The following is a 21,474-nucleotide window of genomic DNA, read 5'->3' as shown; positions in this document are numbered from 1 at the left end:
TCTCTCAGATTCTGTCAACAATGCTACAAAGGACGTAGTAGTTTTCTCCATATCTCTCTCACACTTTGTATCTGGTTTTTTGTTCTTCTCCATCTCTCTCTATTCTTCTCCATATCTCTCTCTCAAGACCTCGTCATTATCTTCTATCAATGTTTAATGGAGTCATGGAGAGGCATACCTGACTTGGAATGTCTTATTCGATGTAAAGGAATTAATTGTAGGGAAAAAAACTAACTCATATTAAGAGATTAATTACTAAACTAACTCATAAAATGTGAAAGTTAAATGAGGTATTTTCTTGCATAAAATACCTTTTTTGCTTTGTTAGAAAAAAATTAAAGTCAAATTTACCCTCTCAGCATTTAAAAATAAAATAAAATAAAAATTTCGAAAGTCTGTCGGATTTATAGATTTTGAAAATCTGTTGTGACAGATTTGTTTGTGTACGACAGATTTCTTTTAAAGATAGTTACGACAGATTTATAGATATTGGCAGATTTATTTTTCACGACATACACTTATTTATAATGACACCATAGACTTTTATAATATATGGCAAGTTTGATATAATGTCTGGCAGATTTATTTTTCACAGTTATTTCAGATTTTTTTTAATTAAAAATCTGTCATAATGTGAGAGATTTTTTAATTGAAAAATAATTATTAGTTTGACGTCTAGTGATAACAGATTTGTTTTACGTTACGACAAATTTGTTATTTTAACCAAAAATCAGTCATTTGATAACAGATTTATAAACGTTTTAAAAAATCCCTAAGTTGACCTACGTGAAGACTATATGTTATGGTAGATTTGTTTACGTTGTGATAGATTTTTTTTTTTTTGTATTTCAAAAATCTGGTGTTTGATAGCAGATTTATTAGATGTAGAAATAGTGATAACAGAGTTGTTTTATGTTATGACAGTTTTTTTCTTCCAAAAGTCATATTTTTGTACATCATCAAAGATATATATTTAAACCATATTCTTATAGTATATATCATATTTATAAATATTTTTTTAAACATCATATTTTTATAAATCAAAATTTTAAATCCTATTTTTATACATCATTTATCTTTTTTACCAATTAAATTTCATTAATTTTTTATACATTATGTTTTCTAACTATATTTTTATATATTATATTTTTAAAAATATTAAATATTTTTAAAACCTCATAATTTATACATTATATATATTTTTAAAGCATCACTTTTAAAAAAATTTATTTTTCTAAATCATATTTTTTTTTGAAGTTTTAAATATCATATTTTTTTTACATTACATTATATTTTTCATAAATCATATTTTAACAATATTTTTATACATTATATTTTTGTTATGTTTTTATAAAACTTATTTAAAAATAAAATTTTAAACATCATATTTTGAATATTTTTTTACATTATATTTGTAAATCATACTTTTATATATTTTTATTTCAATAAATCATATTTAAAATATATATTTTTAAACATTATATTTTTTAATCATGTTTTCATCGTTATATTTTTTTATTAATCATAGTTTTAAATTATATTTGTATAATCTATTTTTTTATTAATCATATTCAAATTATATTTGCATACATTATATATATATATATATATATTTTTTTTAAGTTTGAAAGAAAAATTTGGTGGGTTTTTAGTCTTTCTACCTAAAAATTGTGTCATTCTAGTAATGAGATATGATGGAATGTTAATCTAGCAATTGATTGCTAAATTTGGGTCAAACTGGTCTATTTTTACTTAATTCAAAGAAAAAAGACTCAAAAAATAATCAGACAAAAAAAAAACACAAAGTATGAAATGGTGGTGGTCCAACATGTATGGCAAACATTCCTATTTTGACAAAGGACATAGTGGTATTGTACAGCTCAGATTCTTGCCCACAATACAAAAAAAATGGTTGATTACATCAATTAATTAGTATCACAAAACTAAATGATATCAATTTAAATGATTTATTAATAAATGATGCATAATTATGTGTTTTAGCTTGATTTGTTATTATTGATGTTCTAATAGAATAATTCGACATCAGTTCAATAAAAGTGACACAATTTTATTTTAATTTGCATCAATTCAAAAATATTTAATTGAAAATATAATTTACATCACTCAATATAATATGTGATATACAAATTAAATATACGTGAGCTGATTAAATATCATTTTATCATAAACCAACATACACACCCGTGATACTAACATTCGTATACGTGATGAATATACGAATATTCATTTCACAATATACGAAAAATGTAAAAAAATGAATATATGTGTTTTAGCAATATATATATAAAAGGGAATATATATTCATACCAATATATGAATATATGTGTTATAGCATGAGTTGTTATTCATTAGTTTGTGTAGATATATATAAAAGGGAAAATATATTCATACCAATATATGAATATATGTGTGTTTCGCATGAGTTGTTATCATTTCACAATATTTAATTAAATATAATAAATATACATGATATAATAAAACCGTGATGAATATCATTCGTACAATACGTGATACTAATAAAATATCAATTAAATAAATGATACAAAACTGATATCAATAATAAAATGATGCTAATTCATACATATTTGATATAAATTAAATAAATATATGTATTTCAAAATTTTATTGATATCGGTTGGCCATGTATTGCACAGATCAATATGAAGTCACCTACACCCTCTCACGTGCCTATAGTCTCCAACCAATAGTTTCAGTGTATATTATTATTAGGGAATTATTATCAGTCTCCAAACACTTATATTATTATTATAAGTGTTTTGTTTTGCATAAAGTTACCTTTTTAATATATTTTCCTGTAAATGGCTACTACTGTCCACCATTAAAACTTTTGTTTTTGTTTTTGAACACCAACCCACCATTAAAACTTTTGTTTTTTTTTCCACCTTTGACCTCTCCTTTTTATTGATTTAGTAACGTCTGATTGCTCTCACAAACAAACCAAAAATTTTCAAACCGAACCAAAATAAAACTTGGTTCATGTCACTCTTGTTGAAAGTCTGATTGCGGCTACGGTTCTTTCGTATTACTTCTACCCAGCCAAGTGGAACCGAGAACTGACTTAATAATAATTTTCTATACCATCTAATTGATTGTAAGACTAAAAACATAATAAACAAACTAAATAAATTAATATTGGGCTGTATCATAGAATATATTGTATATTTTCATATTCTAGATAACTATAACAAGAATAGGAAACTGAATAACTTAACCCCCAAAGTTTACTTGGTACACAAGTTAGATTCTCTTGTATAAATATAGGGCTGTAATTGTATTCTGTTTAATAAGAAAGTGAGAGAGAAGTTTATTCTAAACCTAGCCGTTTCTAGTTTTACAATGTACAAAATATTATAGTTTTAGGGGTTCACTACTATTTCGTTACATATAGAAAATATGAAAATCCATTAACCTTACTACACCTAGTAGAGACTGTTGGGATACAATCCAAGTCTCACATCTGAAGTTTGAAGGGACTATCATTAATATATAAAGGGTTAGGGTCAATCTACTAATTGCCAATTGGTTTTTAGTTAGAAGCCCATGATAAGCCCAAATTTAACATGGTATCAGAGCTCAAGGTTAAAATTCTGGTGGACCTAGAAGAGTGGATACGGATATGCCTCTTGTTAACCCGAGTAATGGGGGCCCAAGAAGGGGTTTATTATCGATCCAAGTGGGATCGGTTCAAGATGGAGTTATCATCTCGAGGAGGCGAGTTAATATCCCACATGTGGTCCTTGGTTTGAAGGGAAGATTGTTGGGATACAATCCAAGTCCCACATCTGAAGTTTGAAGGGACTATCATTAATATATAAAGGGTTAGGGTCAATCTACTAATTGCCAATTGGTTTTTAGTTAGAAGCCCATGATAAGCCCAAATTTAACAGAGACCCTATGAGAACGATTTGTAACATCACCTCTCTCCCTACACCTATTAGAACGTGGAACCGGAGAACGATTTGGTGTATCAGTAGTCTTTTGTCTTCTTGTCCCTCTGACCCTCCCTCCCTTTCCCTTTGAACAAAATGGTTGCTTTTTTTTTTTTTTGTGCACCCAAATGGTTGCTTAAAATTAAAAAACTTAAAAATATTAAGTTGAACAAAATTGGGTTGAATATTATTCAATCCAGTTATCTCCAAAATAGTGGTTGAACAAGTTGAATATTTTTGTTGTATGATCAGTATATTTTTTCAATTTTTTAAGTTGAATGAATTGAATAGTTTTTTAAAAAAACTTCTTCCACTACAACAAATATCTACATTGATAGCAGTAAACGTTATAATAAGGCATTCATAGTTTTTTCACAAACGCTATGTTAGGCCCCTGTTATCGTAAGTACCACACATACCGACTATAGCAGTACTGCAATGCTTTGTTATCATGCTTTTCTAATTTTTTAAAATAATGTAATAAGTCATTTTTCATACTATCATAGAAGCTTCTACCATAGATCTATAAAAACTATGTAGTTTATTTTACAAAATTTATTTAAATTTATTTATATATAGATATCATATTTCATAAATCATCTATATATAATATAAATATTTTAACCAAAAAAATGTCATACATAAGATCATACCAAGTTTTATCTTAAGTGCAGCCAAGTATATCTTAAGTGCAGCAAGTATTGAAACAAAATAAAACAAACATCCTAAGTGCCACCAACTAGATCTTCCGTTGAACTCGTAACACCAACAACTGGATCTTCACGGCTCTAGTCACACCATCCTCGTCCTTCATCGCCTTAACTAACGATTGTACCTGTGTTCAAGGAAAAGCAAAGCTCTTTCATATTAACTTAATTAAGTCCTTAACTCAAGGCTAAAAAACTAAGAGAAATTCCAGATTATTAGACATTACTACAACTTTGTATAATTCAACTTCTTCCATTCAAATGGTGAAGTTGGTTGAATAATTTTTTACAACATTTTCAATTGTGCAACCATTTGCACCCATAGTATTATTGTTTTAAGGGTATATTGTTTGGTGCACAAAAAAAAAAAAAAAAAAAGGGTATATTGTTTTAAGATTAAGACATAGTCAGTTTCATTACATATATTGTTTTAAGATTAACAAACTGATATTGAAGAAGGAAAGTGGGATTAAAGTAGTGAATTACTTTCTTGAGAACTCAGCAGCCCTCAAGAAACTGACTATGTCTTTCACACATTCTTCTAAGGTGATTCAAGAGCCAGAGAGCTACAAGAAGCCTCTTACACCCAAAAAGCTTTCTCCCAACTGTCAAGTTTTCATTCACTGAATGCAGCTGATAATGATGGTGTGAACATAAAACTTGTTTACATTGAACATTAAATGTAGAAGTATCAATTCTCATGAAAGTTTCAGTTAGCTTATGCTTATCATTTTATAGACAGTTGGTGGCACTTAGGATGTTTGTTTTATTTTGTTTCATACTAGTTATGTGAGAGCGTACTTATTCATTGCTCTAGTGATGGAATTCAATAGAATCAGCGCATTGCCAGATTCTCTGTTAACTCAGATAATCTTAAACCTTCCTACCAAAAGATTGGATTAAGAAGAGCATTTGATTGACTTGATGGAGGAACCTTTGGTTAAATATTTCTGGACTTGACTTAGAGATCATGGAGTTCCCACTTAATGGTCAAGTCTTTGTGAGCTCCATGAAGAGATTTATGTAGACTAACAGAATAATGAAAAAGTTGAACTCAATGATAAGTCAGGTCCAGGAACATCTAAGGAAAAGTCAAATATGGTGTTAATTCTTGGGAACCATATGAAGGAACACTGGAACAGAGATAATATCAGTGATTTTCTCACAACTGAACCATTTTATTAACCAGTTGCGACCCGGTGACGATTCATGAACACTAAAAGGCATATCTCGAGTCATTTTCATACAAATGCATACCTTAAAACCACACAAATCCGTAGAAGGAAACTGATAATAATAACTAAAAAAGACCACTCAAATAACAATTTTCATCATCATTACCAAATAAGAGATCCGAACTTAGAAGAGTTCAGTTTCCTTGTGGGTATGGATCACACAGTCCGACTGCGGGTAAGCCACACAGGTCAAGACATAACCCTTCTCCATGTGACTATCCTCGAGAAACGAACCATCAGACTGGTCAACTTTGCCAGTCACAATCTGACCGGCGCAAGTGGAACACGCACCGGCTCTGCAAGAGTAAGGCAAGTCAACTCCAGCCTCTTCAGCTGCATCCAAGATGTACTGGTCGTCTTGCACCTCGAACTCATCTTCTTGACCATCAGGTCCTAAGAGCTTGACCTTGTATACAGCTGACATCGTGGCACCAGAGTTGGCTGAGCATTTTAAACCAAAAGATCTCGAAACCTTGTTGGTTGATCCAACTGATAAGTTCTTGTTGGTAATGAGCTTGTTAGTTGGCTGACTTCTAAGAACCGCCTTGGTCACGCTAGTCGAAGAAGAGATTCGCACAGTCGCCATATTTTCTTTGTTTTCACCTGCGTTTACAAACAAGTTCACAGTTCAGGGCTACTTGCAAACATTAATCAAAACATAAATCATCTTTTTTGAGTATGTCCATCACAAGTAGCAATGGAAACAAGAACCAAAAACAAATCTGTTCCAAATAGCTAAATATGATGTGAAAATTATACTTTATGGAGCGTAATGAGAAGATTCAAGCTTAAAAGCTATATTAGACCTGCACTCGATGCTCCAAATCATACTTATAAATCTCTAAATCATGTTTAATTATTAATAAGATAAACTCTTAACTCATCAAAGAACTTTAAGGAAAAAAAAAAATATTTAGATGGACTACTTCAACAAATCTCAAAATCAATCAATCGCTTTAAATCAAGAAAAAATTGCAATTAAAAAGATGATTAGAGCATCTGTATCTGAATATAATCCAAGATCAATTCGGTCACTATCATCAGATAACGAAAACAAAATCGGCAGATATTTGAAATTTTTTTGTCCCCACAACAAGTCAATAAAAGAAAAAAAGACAAGTAGTAACATCGATCATCATCAGATCAAAAGACTCAAGAGAACACCTGATAGAAACATCAAAGTCTACGAATCTGAGAATATGAAAGGTGAAACATACCGAGAGAGAGATTAAGGGAGGCGGAGAGTGCGAGAGAGGTGGTTTGGGTTGGTGGAGGTTTGAGAGAGAGAGAGAAGGTGAAAGCAAAATATATAAAAAGGGGACGGCAAGGCAGCGTGGCTTTTGGAAGGCCGTGACGGCCCAACTTGTGCCATCTGACCTGAGACGGCTCTATATGTTCTTTTTTCCTCCCATGATTTTGCTATTTCATATTAAAAATTATGTAAAACATCATATATTATGTCGGATTCATTTTAATTTTTATAAAATAAAAGTTTTGTTATATAATAAAAAATTTATGAGTTAGTTTCGTGAAAGAGAAATAAACTGTATTATAAGATTTTTTTATACGTAATTAAGCGGAAAATAATAACTTTACTTGATATATGAACATGTTTGATATTTAATATTTAGATGTGTACTTTGAAAATACTTTAAAATAGGGAAAATAACCAAAAAAACCTGTAACTATTAATAAAATATATGACAATACTCTAAGGAACTTGGACCCTAATTTTCTTGCATTTATATTTTTTTCTTAATACTATAAAATTACAGATATTTGGTCCATTATGTTTTTTAGGTTCCAAATTAAATAATATTTACCGCGAAAACATATTAAATTAATAATACATATTTTAAGTATGAAAGTCTTTAATTGGTTGATTAAACTATTTTTAAAATAGAGGTTTATAACAAAATGGAACATACTATTTTGAGATTTGGGTACAATGTTTGTTTGTTATAATAATAACAAGTGGCATTTTGAAAACTTACTAACAACTTACAAATTTTCTAGTTATATCACTATGTAATATAAATTTTGTGAAAACTAAAAGTAGTATAAAGAACACTTGCGTTGCGTAATGGCTTTTTGTTGATGGATGAGTGAGACCAAAGGTCAAACTGGGGGAACTTGGCAATTTTCACAATCTTACAACGGGCGTCCCTTGACTCACACCATTGGACGTATGCAACGCTTAGGACCTACCCTAGAGTGGTGTTTTATTTCTTTAGTTTTCTAATCATGTTACTTAATTTGTTTCTCTATTAAACTATTATATGTCGACACAAACCGACGAGACTTGAATTATTTGGTGTCCAATCTTCTCGTTTCTCTTATTGTCTAGTAACAAAAAAACCGACTAGTTATTGAACCATACATGTGATTATTCAACTAAATCACGAAATCAAAACTTTTTTTTTTGTTTTAATAGAAAATATCAAAATGTTTTACCACCTTTAAATGCATAAAAAGACTTGATTATTCATCTAAAACTCTATTTGTAATTGGGATCACAAACCCACATCAATATAATAACCGTATTTTGTGTTACAAAAAAACTAGTTTTAGGATCGTGCTCTGCACGGTAGAAAACAATTATATGTGTGACTAACCGACACTAAAAGAAAAATAATTGTTTTGTCAAAAAATTGTTAGTGGAGATTTTGGCACTCATAAACAATTGAAGACCTCTGTTTTTCTTTCATTATTATGTGCTGAGCTTTAACTGATAACTCATGAACTTCACCAGGACTTTTGTATGTTGTACTTGTATACTTTAATTGTCAAATGATGAAGATTTGAAGGTAAATTCATGTGTTATTGATTGTAATAGAGTTTAGTGTATAGATAGATACTATTTTGATTTTGATACCAATCCCTTGTTTACTCGTCTCAGGTTAACATCTAAACATAGAATATACTAAATCTTACGTTGTCTCCATTGTAATATATGCCTTGGTCGTGTTATTACATAAGAAGAAGTTTGTCAAATGACGAAGTTTGATTATATTGGTTAGCTTTGTTATTTCCCTCCTCATTGTCTCCCTGCATACTTCTTTATGGTTCTAAGGATGCATCAAACATGGTTCGTTGTCTTTGACTCTGTCTTGTTAAGGTTTTATGATAGCTTTAGTTTTTGTTGTATCAGGAGCGGGATCATTCAGGTTCGGCTTCGGGTCTTCGGGATCAGCTCCAACTCCACCAAGGATACTATTCTAGTGTTTCACACGGTAAACTCGGTAATAGTATAAAAAACAATAAGAATAAGGTCCATGCAACTTAGCTGAAACGAGCAAAATGCGCAAAGAAATAGTTGTGCTTGCGTAAGTTGATTATATTGTCTGTTCTTTTGTCAACGATTATATTATATAGTCTGTTCAAAATATCGAAAATATAACGAAGAGAAGCAAATACATATTAGAGAGTGGACCTAGTTGAACGTTGATAATTGGAGGTGGTTCCATCGCTCACGACCTTGCCTAGCTAGTAGCATCATTTTAAATGAGGAGATTTCGAAATTGTCTACCAAAAAAAATCAGTAAAACCCATTCAACTTGCGAGAAAGGAGATATTGTTTTGGGTTAAGATCATTTGAACAAAATTAACATTTTGCAAGCCCTGAGCTATCATCTAAGCATTGTTTTATAATGTTGATCCTTGCCTCTTCAATAAAGATGACACAGTAACTATAGAGACGATATTATCTTTTGTTGAAGATAATTAAAGAGAAATAAGCTTTCGATTCGACAACGCAGAACACACCCTTGATCTTGGAGACTAAACCAAAGGAATCACGCAATCGAAAGAAAACTTCAGTACAGACTGTACAATACTGAACAATTCAAGCAAAAACCAAAATATAAAGGCTTTTGCTTGCAGTCCATTATCTGCGTTCTTGAGAGAGAGTTTTACAGAAGGTATCAAAGAACAAGAATGAAAAGTTGATACATCCAACTATATGATGTAAGGAAATTACCTAGGTATCTAGATATATCTAGATAATTACCTAGATATCTCATAAATTTGTGACTTATGTAAGAGCAGTCCCATTGCACAACTCTTTGGGATGTCTCTGATTAAGGTTGGGAGTCCATTCTGTTTTTGGCCATAAGATTATGTCTGGAAAGTTAAACAATGGCAAGGTAAAATTAAAATTAAATCTAATGGTAGATGATAACTGTTGCTCAGTTCAGACAGTTTTAATGTAATTTGCTTCAGTTCTTCATATTCTTCTTATTCTCCTCTTTCTTCTTGTCCACTTTCCTCTGCTTCTCTACTTACAAAACATTTTTAATAAAAATTATATAAAACACCCATATTTAGGGATGTCTAATGGGAGAAGAAAAAATAAAATCAAGGGGATGAAGATCAAAACTTAAATTAATATTATTTTTAATATTATTAAAAGTTAGAGACACTAATTTGAGGTTGTGCAATGGGTTTGCTCTAAGGAAACTTTTTTCAAACTAATAAAAAGCATATTTTAAGAGGGAAAATGATAGTTGAACAGAATACTGCATAATATATTGTCAACCAAAAACAACTGCTAATTTCAATCCAAACCATATCCAAAGAAGGCACAGATCTCTGAAACAAAAACACAATGCAAAAATTCTGAGATGGAAGGAGTAGAGAAGAGAGAGAGCTCAAAAGATTCTTTGTGGTGGTCCCATGGTGCTCTTCAAGTACAAACACCTTACCTGCAACAGATTCAAATCAATGAGCAGATTAGACAAAGATTTAGATAGAGATTATACACAATCATAGCAATTAGACACCATCATATGATTTAGACTAACGTTTTGCCAGTTCTTCTTCAAGAGAGAGACAAGGAAGTTGACGCTCATTTGCACATTCTGGAAAAGCTGCTTCTCTTCCATGGAAAGGTTACCAACAGCAACACCCATACATAGAACTTTCTTCAACTGGAACTTCACAGTCGCTTTGGTCTCGTTCACCTTACCTTCCAAAGACTCTTGGTGACTCACTAGAGTTGGGAACTTACCTGTTCATCAATCAAGACCAAAAAAAAAAGAAGAAAGTTCAGACAAAAGAGCTTGAAAATGAGACCATTATCAGGACCAATTAGACTCAAAGTAACTAACTGCTCAATCGAGTTATAGAAGAAACTTGCCTGCCTTGTTCAGACCAGGACCAAGAAGACGAGGAATCTGCTTAATGACAGACTCAGAAGCCAAGAAAGCATGGTACTTCTTGGCAAGCTTCTTAACAAGCTTCTTGTTCTTGTTGAGCTTCTTCAAAGCCTCAACATCCATGTAGTCAAGTCCCATTTTCTCAGCCTATCATAAACAAACAACATAACTCTTGCCTCAATCTCCGACACAACACTTGCAGAATCATAACAATCAAATACGATACACAAAAATAAGCAGAGAGATTTGAAATCACCTCTTCAACATGCTGAGCATCTCCAAGCATACAGATCTTCATTTTGGGACGAGGAATGTGAGGGAGCTTAACAGATCCACTGAAACGCTTGTCCTTTTGTGGGTCGTAGTTCTTCAAACCAATCTGAAGCTCCACTGTCTCCACAAAGTTACGCTTCTTCTCATCAGATTTGCCCTTGATAGTAGTAATGGCTTCTCTAACAGCCTCACTCTGAAGCTTACTATATCACAAACAAAACCATTTCACCAAATTAGATTAAAGTAATGTACTTTAACGTTCAATTAAACAAGCAACATCAAAATCTATGATCCATTGAGCAAACTACTCTCTAAGCCATCAATCTTAGCAAAATCAGCCTACACTAAACCTATAGCAATAAAAGGCGCAAAGGAAAGATTTTTTAAAGTACCTCATCTTGAGTTACTTCTCAGTTCACGAATCTCAGTTCCTGGAAACGATAAAGCAAAACAATAAGAGATCAATTAGAGAGAAACAAAAATAAGAAAATGTTCAATTTAGAGCTAAGACTCTTGAAATGACTTAGTATTCAGATAAAGCCAGCAGAAATCGAAAACGTAATAGTGAAAGGTCATGAAATTACAACGAACGAAAGAGACGAAAAGAGAAGTGACGATGTGTGGAGAGAGACGAACCTGTGAATGGTGAAGGAAGCGGAAACCCTAATTATGTTTCAGAGGCGGCTGAAGATTTTATACCAAGGAAGATGAACAAATGAAAGGAAGACTAAAAACCTAGTTGGATTGATTTCGTTTCATGATGGGCCTTTGTTACACAGTTGGGCCGGGTTGCCTGTGATTATTACTAATTGGATATATGATTTTAATGAACTTGAAAATTCAAACAAAATTATGTGTTATTAATATGTGTTATTGGTTCTATGATTTATAAATACTAAGTGAAAAACAGAAAGATTCAAATTCAAAGATAAAATTTTTTATTTCTGGCAGGTGGCGTCGGGGTCTCTTCCTGTGAAGGAGCGGATTGCTCATAGGGGAATTCGGTGTGATGTTACGTGTCAACGGTGTGGCTCGGCAGTAGAGACTATCAATCACGCCCTTTTTGAGTGTGCACGTTTGCGTTTGGTCTGGGAGTTAGCTCCGGTCCAGGTGTCTTTGACTGGTTTTCCTTTTGGATCTGTGTATTCAAATTTAGCTTTTCTTTATTCCAACACTTTTACACATCTGGGGGGACCGGGTATTGGTTATTTATTGCCTTGGATTTTGTAGACAATTTGGAAAGATAGGAATAAGAAGGTCTTCCAAGGGATTGAGGCAGAGCCAAATGATATTATGATTCAGGCAACAAACGATAAACTTCTTTGGGAGGAGGCAAAATATGTTTCTGAAAATTACTTGGTTCCCAAGGTTGTGGAGGAAAGAAGTTCTTTGCCTCGCTGTCAGGTCGACGGCTCCTGGAAAGGTTCAGATCCGCTGGAAGGTTTGGGTTGGTGGTATGGTAACAATGATGATAGGACGCTACTTATGGGGGCTCGCAGTTTGCGTCGTAGCCCCTCTCCTCTTCACTCGGAGTTACAAGCTTTGTTATGGGCTATGGAGTCTCTTAAGATGCTGGGGATAGATTGTTTCAATTTTGAGTCTGATAGTTCCGAATTGGTGGCGATGGTTCAGGCACCCGACGATTAGCCAGCCTTCTCCTCCTTGCTAGAAGAGTTTATCTCTCTCAGAGCATCATTCTCATCCTTTACCCTGTCCCAGATTCCGAGGACGTTAAACGCGCGCGCAGACTGCCTGGCCCGCTCTTCTAGATCTTTAGTTTCTGAAATTTCTTTTGTAAACTCTTCTCCTCCAAGTTGGGCAACCAACTTTGGAGTCACCTTTTAATTTATTTAAATGTTTGGTTGAAAAAAAAAAAAAAATTATTTCAAAATCACAAATCATCAATCCAATAAAAGTTCCTAAATTTTTTTATTAAATAAAAAACATTAATTTAGCTCATTATTTGAATCTCTTAGGCCATCCTTATTGGGGGAACACCAAGGCTGTTCTAAACCCAATTAAATTAGAAAAATATTAAATAGTTTGTTTAGAACTTTTTTTTTGGTCTTCAATAAGAACAGATTTTTGCAGAGTTCTAACTCGACGTGGCAGTCCGTTATTGGTTGATTTTTTTTTGCAAAGGAGAATATATGGAATAAATTTGGACATTAAACTATGTATTAATTAAATAAAATATTTGTGTGCTTTAATTAATTAAGTAATATGTTTGTTTGTTTGGTTTTTTTTTTTTAAATGTTTTTTTGTTTCATAAAAATTTAGTATTGTATTTTGAATTTTAGTAAAAGGTTTTTAAGTTTGCAATTTAAATGTTATTTTTTAAAGTTTTTATAATTGTAATATGTTTAAAATTATTATATTATTAAATCTTATGATCTTAAACATGTTCTCCCAATAATAAACTTCTTAACAAAATATCTAAACTAATGATCTTACATTATTTTTATAATATTTTTATTCTAAGAACACTCAAAAGTGTTCCCCAATAAAGATGCCCTTATATGAGTTTTTGATTTGATCAATCTTTATGCATGAGAAAATTTGGATGAAACAATGACACTTTGAAAACATTTGATGGCCGATAAGTTTGAAATAAAGTTATTCGATAATAATATAATATAAAGCTAATTAGTGATAGTCATGAATTTTTTTTAAAAAGATCCATCAGACACAGAAACTTGTATCAAGCCATGGTATAAACCCAAGTAACAACAACATTAAAGAATCATTCCAACAAACGGACAAACAAAAACAAAGAAATGTTAATCACCTCCTTCGACATGTTTCAAGCATAGGCGGATATTCATTTTCGGGCAGGAACGTGTGGGAGCTTAACAGATCCACTTAAACGCTTATCTTTCTTCTCCTCGATAGTTCTAATGGCTTCTCTAATAAGAGCCTCAGTCTGAAGCTTCTCCTTATGTTTCTTCTCTTTCATGATAGTTGTAATGGCTTCTCTAACAGCCTCACTTTGAAGCTTCACTGTCCCCTTAGAGTTATGTTTCTTCTCCTCAGATTTGTCCCTAGTAGCTGCAGTGGCTTCTCTACAAGCCTCAGTTTGAAGCTTACTACTATATAACCAACAAATCCATTTCACCAAATTAGATCAAGCAAATAAACAAGAGCTTTAAGCTGAACCATGTGATTAAGCAACAACAACTCTCTAAACATATCAATCTTAGCATGGTAATATATAAACAAACAATAAAACTATAACAATAGAGATCTCTATATAAATATTATTCATATTGAGTTCCTTCTCCTCAGATTTACGCCTGGTACATGAGATATGATCATACATACAATTGAGAAATGGTATCCTTCTCCTCAGATTGTATGTACCAACGACCAAACCCATTGGAACTCAGATTTACAGAAATACGACATATGATCCATAGAGCAAGAAGACAACTACGTACAAACTCTCTAAGCCAACAATATTAGCAAAATTAGCGAACACTAAAACTATAGCAATAGAGATCTATATGAATATTGGTAGAGAAGCGTGTAAAAGAAAGCTTTTTGAAGTACCTCATCTTTGAGTTTTATTCTCAGTTCACGAGTCTCTGATCCTGGAAATTCAAAAAGCTAGCAATAAGACGAAACGAGAGAAGTGATGATGTCGGAGAGAGACTAATCTCTAAGGTGAAGAAAGGGGGAAACCCTAATCTAGGTTGGGTGTATATTCATTTAAAAGTAAATATTATATATTAATTAAAATGCTATGATTATGATATAAAAAGAATTTTTCAAGATATTATGATTTTTTAATATTAAAACCATTAAAAAAGATTGTTTACAATAATCTTATTATATAAACCTTGGTTCTCAAAGTTAGTAGCTCACCAGATCGTGACACGGGTTAATTTTAACGATCAGATATCAAAGTTAAAAACTCACAAGATCATGACACATGTCAATTTTAACGATCAGAGATCAAAGTTAGTAACTCATCAGATCATGACACATTTCAATTTTAAAAAGTTAGTAACTCACCAGATCGTGACACATGTTAATTTTAACGATCAGGGATCAAAGTTAAATATTCACCAGATTATGACATGTGTCAATTTTAACGATTAGAGATCAAAGTTAGTAACTCACCAGATCGTGACATGTGTCAATTTTAACGATTAGAGATCAAAGTTAGTAACTCATCAGATCGTGACATATGTCAATTTTAACGATAAAAAATCACAGTTTTCAAGCTTGGTAAAACAAAACATATTATAATTGTAATCTTATTATATTAAAAACAAACAACTAAAATAAATATACTATGTGTCATCTATATCAAAGTTTCACTGTTACAAAGATTCTTAACCACTACCTGGTAAAATAAATATACTATATGTCATCCATATTTGGTCGTATAATTATACTATATAACCTAGCACATTAAATTTTATGTCTTTGTTTGCACACAAAAAAAAAATTATGTCTCTATGGTTAGCCAATTACGGACATTGGGTACTGCAAGAAGATTTGTGAAGGCACATGCAAAGAAAACGAAGATCATGGAGAACCGATCTTTTTATTATATTAAAAATCTTATTATATAAAGTTGGATTTTCAAATTAGCCACATGTCAAGTATACTGATGAAATGTTGACACGTGTCCAAAATTATTATTTTTCAAAACAGCTAATTGAAAAATAACATTAAATCTAAATAAAATTTACATGTTTATCTATAAAAAATTCTAAATCAAAAAGGAAAATTAACAAAACTAATATATTTTCTATTGTAGGCTACTTATGTTATACGTGTTTTCTCAATAAGAGTTTGACATGTATAAACAAAAAAGTAATTCACTAAGCATGTATATTATTATTAATAAATTATATCAAAAGAATAAGTTGAGAATAATTAATAAATTATCCCCCTCTCCAGGATAATGTCGCCCTACTTTTGATTCGGGTAAAAATAAGTTGAGAATTTATGATTCGAGAATATTTGAGACGAGGTCATAACTTTAAGTTGTTTTGGTACAATTAGATACTTCTGAAAAGTAAATAGGTCGTTGATCCTTAACGTGATTATGACATATGTCATGTTTTGGATTGTATATAAAGTTTCTATTTTGTATATCTGAATTATCTAAGACTTATATATACCATCATGATTATAATTTTCAAATTTTTATTTTATTATATTATATTATATTTCTTTCAATTTCTCAATTTTTATTGGATTAGTCATAAAATCATTGTAATTGAGTAGATAGTTTTCACCAGTTGTTCATCCAATATATTTGGAGTAAAAAAAAACTTCATGGTTAAAGAAATTATGTTACAAAACAATTTTAGTAATTATAAGAACTATAATTATGCCAAAATGAAAGTAAAGCAACATAAAATTTGTTTAATTTGTTTAGAAGACATTTTATAGATGGTGATAAAGAGTATACTTTAACAATAAAATAATTTTGGGTGTAAGAACATATTTTCAATGGTAAAACATAGAGTAAAATTGTATGTGGTTACTTATTAGATGTTGCTTTGATGAATTTGCTGCATGTAAAATATTATGTGAATAAGTTGTGAAACGTTTTTTAAATTTGACAATAATAATATTTGTAATGATGAATATTTGACAAAAGTTTTAGTGGGATAGAATTTAGCTTTAAATTATGATAATATACTAAAAATATAGAAATATAAATAAATGTATGAAGGTAAATACAAATATTCTCTAACTTAAATTATTTATATATTTACTTTAGAAAAAAAAATTCTTTATATATTTTTGAAAAATTGTTTTAGATTTAGGATTTATTTTTTCAATCAATTTTTAAACCCGCACATCGTGCGGGCCCTTATCTAGTATAAAATAAGGTCTAGTATTCACTAGATCTTAATTCGCAATACATGTTATTTGTGACTAAATTAATTTAAAGTTGTTTTTATTTGTTAATTTTGTTTATTTTGTTTAGTGTTTAAGATTGTATAATTATATTTTGGTTGTTAATTTTATGATTTAACCTGAGGCTTACCGCAAGAAAAATTTGTTTTTTTATATAATATTAATTTAATAAACTTAATTAGATATGTATATAATACTCTAGTATTGATAGTGTTAACAAAATAATAAAATAGTGTAGCCCCGACTTAATAATATTTTAACTTTTTAAATGTTTTCATTCTTTAAAATAAAGAACTGGAGTACACCAGATAAAATTTATAAATTTGTTTGTCTCATAAATCAATCTCCCTACTAATTCGTATTTGGAAACATTTTGGTTCTTTTTATAGCATGACTCTATATCATTGCCCTATTTTCCAAGGGATGTGGGGCGCGGTATACAAATTTTTTTATTCATCGATTGATTAATATATGTCTGTTTAAATTTTTTTGAATCACATCATATGCAGAAAAAATCATAAATTTTATTAAGTATATGTATTATATAATAATTCAAAATAATTAAATATAAGATCAAATAAAAATAGAAGAAGAATCATATATTTATGTTTGAGTTTGGTAGAGAGATTTACGAAAATTAGATAAAATTCAGAAATATTTTTTTCTAAGGACTTTCTATGTAATTAAGTATAACTAAAAGGGTATATTATCAAATGTTAATATAGATGTATTTTGTGTATTGTTGTTAAAAAAGAAATTTCAAAAATGCATTTTTTACAAAGTCAGTTTTTAAAATATCCTTCATCTCAAAATAATTTTCAAAAATATTTCATCTTTAAAATATATTATACTAGTATTTGTCCCGTGCGTATGCACGGAATTATTATTTATGATTATATAATAATAATATATAACTCCTTATTAATTTGTGAGAAAGTAATATATTATTTCAATTATGAGATGGTCTCAAAATTACGCAACCTAAAAATAATACACCTTTGTTTCATGTTCATAGTAGATGATCAATACTTTGTATATGCGAACAAATTAGCAAATATATAAACATTAAACATTTAAAAATAGAAAATTCAATTTGATCGTGAAAATTTAAACATGACAGAATTGTATTAACATTAAAAAAAGAAAAAAAAAATATGATAAAGGATAACCATGAACGTACACTTGTTGTTGATCTTGAATTGGCCCTATAGCACTCCCCTTAACAGAAAACATCCTAAAAAAGTAAAAATGATAGTTAGATCCATGTGAGAGAGGATCCTCCTGCTTCTTTATGGGTCTACATGTATCTTTTGCGAATCCTGACTATAGCTGCTCCTATATCCATCACATGGATCGTGTGCTTGAAAGATCGTTATGCGACTTCTCGAAGAGATCTACACCCTACGCTTTGGGTTCTAAAGCAATCCTCAACCGACTATATCACCATAGTCTTCCGAATCTTTGTTGACATGCTAGTTCATGTAGTTCATCCTGCTCCGGCAAGAACCAAAACATTGATTCCTTTATCAACGTCAGAATGTCTTGTGACTATGACCAATCTGTCGTCCTTCGATTCTCTCTAGGATGATGTCTCGATTAACCAAGATCTCACATGTGCCAATATGCTACCAAGCTTTTGTCTCACAGCTCTTTTGGTTTCAAAATCGATGAACCTTATCTTTTTTCTTTTAGCATTGGGGAATGCTTTGCATTGTAATGTTTTCAACTTTGGATCCCTTAGATCCTTGTACTTGGTTTTGTTTGCATAAATGAAAGCAAGTGTTTGTCCAAAAAAAAAGATAAATGTGAAAAAATAACAATCATCAAATTAGTATATCTGTAGGTGCAATGAATGTTGTTATAATATTGACATGAATAATAAAAATCGTAGAGGTGAATGTAGTACCAGTATATGAGTTATCATTATATAATTTTCTGGAATATCTCTTTAAAAACAAAAGTATTTGTTTTCGTATCTCAATTCCCCTCCTCACCAACAATTAGGATCTTCCAACTTAATATATAAAAATCATAATTAATATAAGTTGAAGAGAAATTATATGAATATGAAGAAAAGTTTAAACATTTACCTGTCTCATATTGGTAATTGTAGTTTAGATGAGGAATCAGGAAAAAAAAAGAATGGAGATGAGAGAATTACACAGGAGATGTAGTTTAGAGTCAACAAAAAACGATGGAAAAGAGAAGGTTAGAAATAAAATAAACTGAATTATGATTTAAATAAAAGTGGAATCAGTTGTAAAATCACCTTGAACGTGGAGATATTAGTGGGAGAAAAATCAGGAATTTTTTTTGCTTACTTTCTTTTGCTCGACAATTGTTTTTAGTTGTGCGATAAATGTTTTATTTTTTAAATTAGAAAAACCTAAAATCTGATATGGCAAGATTTAATTGGCTAGGTGACTTGTGATTTATAGTATAAAGGATTATATATAAAATATATATATGTAGGAACACAAAAAAATAGAAGATGAATAATTTTGATCTACAACATTCAAAGGAAAACACTAGAAAAAATAAAGTATTAACATAAAAAGTCGTTAAAAGAGTCGATAATACCAACCATTACCGGATATCACCGAATAGCAAAGCTTAACTATATTTAAAAAACTCATTGAAAAAAGTTTTTTATAAGCATGCATTGATGCATCCATCCCATAAGTCTCCAATTCTTTCTATAAGTTTATTCTCGACTAAAATTGTGTTGGATTTCCTAGAGAAAAAGGATAAACATTGAACACTTATTTTTAGTGTGAAACTCGTTGTAGAATGTCCAATGGTTAAAAGCAAAAAAAAAAATCCAAGGTTTTTTTTACTTTACCTGTGTTATATTCAAACCCCACAAATATGGGTTTTTTGTTTAAATCCGTTAATTTTTTTTTGAAGGAATTAGTCCATTGCAAGTTGAACTAATCTTTGGCAAAGTAACCATAAAATCCAAATTAGAAAACATTATTTATAAGTTAATATTATGAAACGAAAGGATGAACTTATTGTCAATGGACAAAAGATCCTTCTTTCTGAAATATGACAAAACGTGATCATATAGGAGAAAAAGGACGAGGAATACACTTGTTGTGAGACTTATAAAGGAAAAATCTTTCGCGTTTCGGGTTTATAATTAGGTTGTTGTTAAAAGCAACAACAATTTTTTTTATTTTACTGCCAATATAATTACAACTTTTTCCACTTTATTAATCTATATAATCTTATTAATAATATACGCATGGGTTTTTTTTTTTCTTTTATTCTGGTTTTAATATACGCATAGTTGATTATGTTATACTAATACAATATCATAAATTTCTCAAAGAAACTTTATTTACACTTTTTACCTCTCTCGGAGATTCTGCGATTGAGGAGGTACCTGAGGCCCGGGAACTTCCACATTATTTTCAGTTCTTCCATCATCAAAGTTCTGAGAATAGCTACTCTGATCATATCGGAACATGCTTCCGTCACGCGTTGAAGGTTCACGTTTTGGCTTTGCACACAAACAACCCATATTTTTAAAAATCTTTACTTGCGCAGTTCGTTAATTAGAATAATGATTTTTTTCTTCGCGATATAAACCGTTTTTATTTGTTAGATTTTGTTCGATGTTTGAGATTTTGGCCCTTGTTAAACTATTTTCTGAATTAATTTTTAGGATAATACAACTACTTGTTGTTAAAGGAGAGAAGCACCAACGTTTTACTGATAAATTAAAACGATCTCTATAGTGATATCTTTATATAGTTGGTGTTTGGGAGAAGATGATCATCTCTATTTAATGATTTTTCATGTGCTCATTAATAAATATTAGATGCATTGGATCATCATGTCATAATTACACCGTGTAAATGATAACTAATCATGATCATATATTATTCAATCGTTTGGCACGTGTTTATAGTTAAAAAAAAGGGAGTACAAATTTTATCCAGATACTTTTGTATATAAAGCAAAGTAAAATATGATTAAATTTGAAAAAAGAAAAAAAAAAAAAAAAGAAAAAAAAGAAAAAAAAAAGACAAAAAAAAGAAAAAAAAATAGACAAAAAAAAGAAAAAAAAAGAAAAAAAAAAGAAAAAAAGAAAAAAAGAAAAAAAAAAGAAAAAAAAGAAGAAAAAAGAAAAAAAAAGAAAAAAAATGAAAAAAAATGAAAAAAAAGAAAAAAAAATGATTAAATTCTCCACGCAAAAATCTATGCGAAGATTATTTCTGATAAATTTATCTATTTACTTATT

At 30.4% G+C, this 21,474-nt stretch overlaps 4 protein-coding genes across 5 annotated transcripts; 1 reads left to right on the top strand and 3 right to left on the bottom strand.

The window, feature by feature from the left end:
- Nucleotides 1-5,835: 5,835 nt before the first annotated feature.
- Nucleotides 5,836-7,425, bottom strand: LOC147944022 (ferredoxin-3, chloroplastic). Its single transcript, XM_087450363.1, has 2 exons — nucleotides 7,131-7,425; nucleotides 5,836-6,516 (listed from the first exon to the last, which is right to left on the bottom strand). Exon 2 carries the CDS (start codon nucleotides 6,497-6,499, stop codon nucleotides 6,038-6,040), a length of 462 nt encoding a protein of 153 aa, XP_087306489.1. The 5' UTR covers nucleotides 6,500-6,516; nucleotides 7,131-7,425; the 3' UTR covers nucleotides 5,836-6,037.
- Nucleotides 7,426-10,291: 2,866 nt separating this feature from the next.
- LOC147944020 (large ribosomal subunit protein uL1y) lies at nucleotides 10,292-13,162 on the bottom strand. Of its 2 annotated transcripts, none has more exons than XM_087450361.1 (6): nucleotides 11,979-13,162; nucleotides 11,735-11,773; nucleotides 11,326-11,545; nucleotides 11,051-11,216; nucleotides 10,716-10,921; nucleotides 10,292-10,616 (listed from the first exon to the last, which is right to left on the bottom strand). In XM_087450361.1, exons 2-6 carry the CDS (start codon nucleotides 11,737-11,739, stop codon nucleotides 10,563-10,565), a joined length of 651 nt encoding a protein of 216 aa, XP_087306487.1. In that variant the 5' UTR covers nucleotides 11,740-11,773; nucleotides 11,979-13,162; the 3' UTR covers nucleotides 10,292-10,562. The 2 variants fall into 2 exon arrangements, with proteins under 2 accessions (XP_087306487.1, XP_087306488.1); XM_087450362.1 differs by having other exon boundaries at nucleotides 11,927-12,029.
- On the top strand, nucleotides 12,103-12,989 carry LOC147944021 (uncharacterized). The gene is made up of 3 exons (XM_087512428.1): nucleotides 12,103-12,120; nucleotides 12,294-12,452; nucleotides 12,573-12,989. Exons 1-3 carry the CDS (start codon nucleotides 12,103-12,105, stop codon nucleotides 12,987-12,989), a joined length of 594 nt encoding a protein of 197 aa, XP_087368554.1.
- Nucleotides 13,163-14,010: 848 nt separating the features above from the next.
- Nucleotides 14,011-15,025, bottom strand: LOC147944019 (large ribosomal subunit protein uL1y-like). Its single transcript, XM_087450365.1, has 2 exons — nucleotides 14,892-15,025; nucleotides 14,011-14,431 (listed from the first exon to the last, which is right to left on the bottom strand). The coding sequence occupies exons 1-2, from the start codon at nucleotides 14,894-14,896 to the stop codon at nucleotides 14,164-14,166; spliced, it is 273 nt and encodes a 90-aa protein (XP_087306491.1). The 5' UTR covers nucleotides 14,897-15,025; the 3' UTR covers nucleotides 14,011-14,163.
- Nucleotides 15,026-21,474: the final 6,449 nt, after the last annotated feature.

The sequence above is a fragment of the Camelina sativa genome, chromosome 5, assembly GCF_030686135.1.
Source record: "Camelina sativa cultivar CO46 ecotype springtype chromosome 5, ASM3068613v1".
NCBI lineage: Eukaryota > Viridiplantae > Streptophyta > Magnoliopsida > Brassicales > Brassicaceae > Camelina > Camelina sativa.
The sequence above is the reverse complement of the archived record's forward strand: the minus strand, read 5'-3'. Positions and strand labels throughout refer to the sequence as shown.

Bases quoted from the DNA above. Each gene is read 5' to 3' on its own strand.
- LOC147944022 (XM_087450363.1), bottom strand. From the start codon at position 6,499: ATGGCGACTGTGCGAATCTCTTCTTCGACTAGCGTGACCAAGGCGGTT.
- LOC147944020 (XM_087450361.1), bottom strand. The intron at 10,922-11,050 runs GCAAGTTTCTTC...ATTGATGAACAG, and splicing joins TCCTGGTCTGAACAAGGCAG to GTAAGTTCCCAACTCTAGTG. The intron at 10,617-10,715 runs GTTAGTCTAAAT...AATCTGTTGCAG, and splicing joins TGAAGAAGAACTGGCAAAAC to GTAAGGTGTTTGTACTTGAA.
- LOC147944021 (XM_087512428.1), top strand. The intron at 12,453-12,572 runs GTGTCTTTGACT...TGGATTTTGTAG, and splicing joins GGGAGTTAGCTCCGGTCCAG to ACAATTTGGAAAGATAGGAA.